Source organism: Physeter macrocephalus, chromosome 2 (genome assembly GCF_002837175.3).
Source record: "Physeter macrocephalus isolate SW-GA chromosome 2, ASM283717v5, whole genome shotgun sequence".
Taxonomy (NCBI): Eukaryota; Metazoa; Chordata; class Mammalia; order Artiodactyla; family Physeteridae; genus Physeter; species Physeter macrocephalus.
The window spans coordinates 35,650,709-35,657,148 of record NC_041215.1 but is presented as its reverse complement, the minus strand read 5'-3'; the positions used below and the strand labels follow the sequence as shown (position 1 = coordinate 35,657,148).

The following is a 6,440-nucleotide window of genomic DNA, read 5'->3' as shown; positions in this document are numbered from 1 at the left end:
CCCCCCCCCGCCAGGCCTTGTTGCCCCCTGGGTGACACGCCCAGCCCTTCCTGAGCTGCACCTCCTTCCTCTGCCGGCCCAGCCTGCCCCGCCCACCGCAGGCATGGGGGCCATGTCCTCCCAGGGAGCAACTCACCCAGTGGCCAGGGGGGTTGGGTCAGGGTCGGGGACACCCAGGGTCCGGAGCCTCTGGGTCCGCTGTGTCTGGGTTGGGAGAGGCCCCCAGGCCTCGGGCTCACCAGCGAGGTCTCACACAGCAGGCGGCTGCCGCGGCCCAGGCTCCCCAGCACCACATGGAAGTAAGTGCTGCCGCTGCCCCAGCTGGCAATCTTGGTGAAGGGGTAGGTGGTGAGCGGGTCCTGGGGGCACAGCGGGCGGTGGGTAGGAGCCGACCAAAGCCCAGACGGCCCGGGGGCCCTGAGTCTGAGCTGCTGCCCGGGGTCCTCCAGGGCCCACGGGGCCACGTGTGGGAGGCCAGGAGGGCAGCCCCACCTGCACAGGGGCCCCAGGACCCCGGTGCAGTCCCCGGGGTCCTGCCACTACCTTGGTCTTGGGGTGGATGAGCAGAACCCCGTGCCGGTTGATGGCGATGAGGATGATGTCCGGGTAGGAAGGCTCCGAGGTTTGCTGGGGGGTGGGGGTGGTCACAGTGATCACAGCCCAGCCTGGGAGACCAGGCGGCCCCTCCTCGAGACACACACATGCACGCACACACGTGCACACTCGCTCCCCCAGACCTGGCCGCTGGCCCTGCCCGTGGCGTGTTTGGGGGAGAAGCTCAGGCTGCTGGGGCCAGAGCCGGGTGGGGCCTGCGTGGCCAGGATGGCCGGGCCTGGGGCGCGGCCTACCTTCACCTCGAAGAAGGCAGACCCGAAGGTGGGCCACCGGCAGATCCACTTCAGGAAGGCCACCTTGGCCTCCTCCACTGTCATGTCCCTGTGCTTGTCACAGGCCAGGAGGATGCGCTGGGGGAAGCAAGGGCCGGTGAGGGCCTGAGTGGAGGCCACTGCCCGACCGGGCTGCCACACAAGGCCCCGAGGTCCTGGCCCAGAGCGGCAGCTGCTGCCTGAGGCCGTGGACAGCGCGGGGAAGGTGCTACAGCGGACCCAGGCCACCCCCCACGGTGGCACCTGGGCGGGGTCCCTGTAGGGGCAGCAGCTGAGGGGCCCCTCCCCAGCCCCTGCCAAAGACCTTCTTCCATTCCTCTGAGGACATCAGACGTGTGAGGTTCTCAGGCACGAGTTCCCTCAGGACCTTGGGCATGCTAGCTAGCTGGGACCGGTCATTGCCAAACTGGGCCTTGTAGATGAGGCCTGCCAGGTGGATGGCATCCTCCTGCGAACACTTGTGGAACCCACGCAGGTACTTGGGCAGCTCCTGGGTGAAGGACAAGCTGGACTTTAGGCTGCAGCCACCCCCGGCTTCACGCTCATGTGGTAGCCCACCCCCATCCAGGAGACCGAGCCCGCAAAAAGCTAAGATCACCAGGGTAAGGTGTCCAGAAGAGGGAAGGCCGCTGAGTGGAGGCAGGGCTCCCTGCCGTCTCACCGTGGAGGCCGAGGCCTGCTCTACCCCTTCAGGGCAAGGGCCAGTGCTCCACGGGCTGCAGGACCCTCTGCGCGCCTCCCCACCCCAGCAGGCATGCTGCCGGTGCTGGTACGGCCGCTGTCTCCAGACGCCGCTGGCCCTCTGCTCCTGGCTCCAGAGCCCTCAGGGGCGTGGCCGGCCCACCGTGAGGCCCTGGGCGGGAGCTGGGTGCCCAGGGGCAAGGCGGCCGTGCTCCACTCTCAGGGCAGGTGTGGGCTGGAGCGAGGTGGCCCCAACGCCCAACAGGAGGGGCGGCCCGGGTACCTGATGGTAATGGAGTATGGTGTCTGCCTTCACATCTCTCCCTGGGACCACGCCGAGCCACAGTTTCCGCATGAAGTACACCTGGTAGGGGAGCGTCACAGCGGCCCCTGGACAGGGGCGGCAGTGAGCACCAAGCCTGTCCCTGGCCCAGCAGGCCCGGGGCGCTGCCTGCCCACCCCCGCACCCTGCCCCTTGGCCCCTCGCATCCCCGCTGTGTTTGCTACTGCGGCCTCCCCAGCTGGACAGCCTCCACCCAACAGGAGGGGCGGCCCGGGTACCTGATGGTAATGGAGTATGGTGTCTGCCTTCACATCTCTCCCTGGGACCACGCCGAGCCACAGTTTCCGCATGAAGTACACCTGGTAGGGGAGCGTCACAGCGGCCCCTGGACAGGGGCGGCAGTGAGCACCAAGCCTGTCCCTGGCCCAGCAGGCCCGGGGCGCTGCCTGCCCACCCCCGCACCCTGCCCCTTGGCCCCTCGCATCCCCGCTGTGTTTGCTACTGCGGCCTCCCCAACTGGACAGCCTCCACGCCTCTTCCTCCCTGGCCCCCAGCTCTTCCTCATCCCTCAAGATGAGTGTAGAAGCCCCCTCTTCCAGGAGCATTCACGGATCTCCCCGTTGGGTCAGGCCCCGTTCCGCCCTCTCTGTCCCCATGCACCCTCCATCACCCTGCAGTCCCGCCATGTGTTCTAGGCCTGCCGCATGCCCGGCCCCTGCTGGAGTTGGGAGAGCTCCAGGGCAGGGCCTGACCGCCTGGCCCCAGGCCTGGCCTACCCATGACCCAGGGAACATGAAGAGGAATGAGAATAAATGAATAAATGAATGGGCATAGCCATGCAGGAGTGGCCCGGGGAGCCCCCTGACCCTGGCCCAGAAGGCAGACAAGCCCTGCCCCGCCCCACATCCCCGCAACGCCCCTTCCCCGCCCCACCAATCCTTCCCGGCCTCCCGGCCCCTCCCCTTCCCGCCCCACTCCTCCTTGCCGGCCCCTCCCCTCCTTGCCGGCCCCACCCCTCCTTGCCTCCTTCCCGGCCCCTCCCCTCCTTCCCCCGCCCCACTCTTCCTTCCCGGCCCCTCCCCTCCTTCCTGGCCCCGGCCTGCCCCACAGAGCCTTCCCCTCACCTTCCTTCTGGGGCTTGTTCTTCTTCACCCAGTCGGCCACCTGCCTCAAGGAGTCAAAGAAGAAGTCTCCCTCTTTCTGGCTGATGACCTGGGGCGGGTGGAGAGGAGGGCACAGGGAGGCATGCAGGTGTGCGGCATCCAGGGACCCATCTCTGGCCTGGGAGGCTGGGTGCCGCACTGGGGCTCCGACACCTACCCCCCCCCCCCCCCCGCCCGCCTACGTCCCTCCAGCCTGCGTGCCGCCGCGGGGGGCCTGGCCCAGCGCACGTGGGAGACCCCTGCCCGCCCGCCCTCCCTCCCTCCCTCCCGGCCCCTGGCCTGCTGGGCCGCGCACCTTGTCCGCGATCTTGATGAAGAGGCTGCAGCCCTCCCAGGAGGCGAGCTGCAGCCGGGCGGCGATGCTGTCGCACACCTCCCGCACCCGGGTGTTGGTGCCCACCTCCAGCATCTGGGCAGAGAGGGGGCAGGGGAACGTGTCAGGACGCGGCTCGGCCCGGGGTGACCCTCAACAGCCTGCTGGCTGTCGCGAGGCAAGACTCCCCCTCTGGAAACCTGGCCGGATGTGTGCGCTGTTTGGTCACAGGGCTCGCTGTCTTGGGGTCCCAAGAGTCCCAGCCTTTTGAACTTGCTCTGAGAGCCTGCCGCCAGACTGTGGGAACTTTGTCAAGGCCACAGTCCGCTTGGGGAGGCTGTGAGGGCCCCCTCGCCCCACTGCTGCCCCTTGGCCGAGGGTCTCCCGCCTCCCACCTGTTCCCTCTGCCATCCCCAGAGGCCGACTGGGCTCTGTCCGCAGGCACCCCATGGCGGCCCTTGCTCACCACGTCCCAGGGCCGGGTCGGAAGCCCGAGGGGCCCCCAGACCCTGGGACTCAGCTTTGTTGCCCAGCCCTGTGGCCTCTTCTCCCTTGTGCCTGGCCTGGAATGCCCCCCACACCTTTGGGACGTCCGGACTCCCGACTGCACTACAGCCTCCCCGGGGCCCATCACTCCCCTGTGCGGCCCGGAGCACCTGAGGGCGCCCAGCACTCAGTTCATGCTCATGGGGACCGGGGTGGGGCGAAGCGGCAGTTTCGGGGGAGACGGGGCAGGGCTCGGAGAGCGCCGAAGGGGAGACCATCCACTCTATATTGGAAACAGCCGTGTCCGGCGGTGTCTCCCGGCTCTCCTCGGGTGACCCCCGTGGGGAGGGACCTTGCTCTGGCTGCGGGTCCCTGGGGGGTGCAGGGGCTCACCTCGCTCGTGTCGTTGGGCAAGCAGATCTTGTGGCACATGCGGGAGATGTTCTGCTCCACGGCCTCCACCTCCACCTGGTGCGGGGGCTGCTTCCGGGGCCCCGTCCTGGAGCAGACAGTGCACGCTGCACATGCCACCCGATGCCCTCACCTGGGCCCAGCCCGACCCCAGCCTCTAAGCTAAGCTCTGTGCCAGGTACAAAACAAAAGCCAACCCCGAGACCACCGCCGTTCCCTGGGGGCTGCCCTGCCTGCGGTGCTGGGCACATGGCCTAGAGGAGGCAGCAGCGGCCAGCCTGGCCTCACTCCCAGGTGCCCCGAGGTTCTGAGGACACACATGGGGAGGGGACCCAGGCTGAGGGGTCCTGGGCCCGGCACCAGTAGGCAGGGTGGGTCGTGTTCTTATTCCCACACAGCTGGGCGGGGGGTGGGGATGCGGACACCCACCTTCCCCACCGCGACCCAGGCCGCCACTCACTGTCACGTCTGCTCCCCAGGTCACCCCACCCTCTCCCACAGACACAGGAGACCAAGCCAGGGCTGGAGGGCAGGCAGAGCCGGGCAGGAACTGCAGGATGGGCTGGCAGGGATGGGTCTGAGCTCAACCACTGTGGGCTGGGCTAGGGGGACACACAGGTGGCTGGGGACATCAAGGTCATCCTCTGGCCTCAGGGTAGTTCCTTCTCTGCCCTGGACAGGCAGCCACGGGGGCAGGAGGAGCTCATGGCCAGAAACCTCCACTGACCAGCCTGGCCGCCCTGCAACCCTCTGGGGCCTCACTCTCCATCTTCCTCCCCGGCTGCTGGGACCTGGTCCCGCCTCCGCAAACTGACACCAGCTTCTTGAGAGGAAGGCGAGTGTGGCTCCACTGGCGGGTGTCCCCACTGGACCATGAGCTCCTGGAGGGCCGGCGGGGCCCCTCGGCACCCCCAAGCCGACGTTCCCGGGGCCCTAGGAGCTGTCAGGCTCACCTCAGGACCCTCTGGATGCGGCGGCTGCAGTCGGGGGCCAGCACCTTCCTTCTCCGCGTGTCTATGAATTTCCGCGCGTGGGGCAGCAGCGCCGTGCCCGGCGGGAAGAGGCCGGTGCAGAGCCACAGCAGCTGCCAGCCCCGCTCCTCGCTGTGCCTGCACACGGGCCAGCCAGGCAATCGGGGAGATGGGGCTTTTGAGGATTTATGCCGTGAGCTGAGGCCTGCCTGAGGCCCTGGGCAAGGCAGCCGCTGCCCTGCTGCCAGTGCCACCAAGGCTTCCCTGCCCACGAGAAGGGGAGGGGGTGCTATTGTGCCCATTTTGTGGAGTAGGGCACTGAGGTTTGGAGAGACCAGGGCCTGCCCAGGTGACAAAGGAGAGAGGGGGAGAGGCAGGGCCCAGGCCAGGTCTGCCCCCCCACCGCCCCCCCCCGCCCCCCCCATCCCCCGCTCTGGCCAGCCCAGGAAGTCAGGGACACACCGGGTCCCAACCTTCCCACCGTTACTGCGAGGGTCGCCTCTATGAGGGGCCGCCTCCCCCTCTGAACAGTAGACACAGCCTCGGGGGCTGGGGCGAGGCCTGAGGGGGCCCTGGGCATGGCAACCCGCGCGGTCCCCGCAGACCTCTCGGTGTTGTGCGTCAGCTGCTTCAGGATCTGGCAGTAAACCTCATCCTGCAGGGCCGCCTGCTGCAGGGCCGCCGAGAAGATCTGGTCGGTAAGCTCCAGGGAGGTCCAGGCCTTCCGAGAGGGGTAGTCGCCCATGTACCTGAGGACGGGTGCAGCCGTCAAGGAGAACGCGCCGGCGGGGCTGCCTATCACCGCTGAGCCCCGAGCCCGGCCCCGCGCGGACCCCGGGGCAGCGCTGTGCCCTGGGAGATCCGGCCCCCTGGCGGGCGGGCTGCGGGGCTGGGGCAGGCTGGCCGGGAAAGGATATCGATGAAGATCCGACAGGCGACGTCCCGCAGCTCGGCGTCGGCGTGGACGCGCCTGAGCAGAGGCTGCCGCAGCGGCTCGGCTGAGTGGGCCCACAGGCGGCCCCGGGGCCGGGCCAGGGGCAGCGCGGCTCTGCTGACCGTCTCCTTCTCTGGGACCCTGTCAGGGATCGAGGCGGGGTGAGGGCCCTCCTCACGCCTCCTCTGCCCGTGCCCCTCTCTGTCCCCTCCCCACCACGAGCCACGCGCACACAGTGGCAAGGGGGCCCCAGGCTCCAGCGCAGGTCCCCACGGGGATGCCCTCTGTGCCCGCAGCACTCAGCTCAGAAA

General features: G+C 68.8%; 1 protein-coding gene across 2 annotated transcripts in view; it reads right to left on the bottom strand.

The window, feature by feature from the left end:
* MYO7B (myosin VIIB) overlaps positions 1 to 6,440 on the bottom strand; it is an 88,927-nt gene that overhangs the window by 715 nt on the left and 81,772 nt on the right. For both annotated transcript variants that reach the window (XM_055078692.1, XM_024115012.2), the window contains 7 exons: positions 3,310 to 3,423; positions 2,976 to 3,063; positions 2,130 to 2,236; positions 1,192 to 1,377; positions 849 to 965; positions 544 to 627; positions 240 to 359 (listed from right to left, as the gene is read on the bottom strand). In XM_055078692.1, coding sequence (XP_054934667.1) covers positions 240 to 359; positions 544 to 627; positions 849 to 965; positions 1,192 to 1,377; positions 2,130 to 2,236; positions 2,976 to 3,063; positions 3,310 to 3,423 — 816 coding nt within the window. The remainder of the gene's footprint in view (positions 1 to 239; positions 360 to 543; positions 628 to 848; positions 966 to 1,191; positions 1,378 to 2,129; positions 2,237 to 2,975; positions 3,064 to 3,309; positions 3,424 to 6,440) is intronic.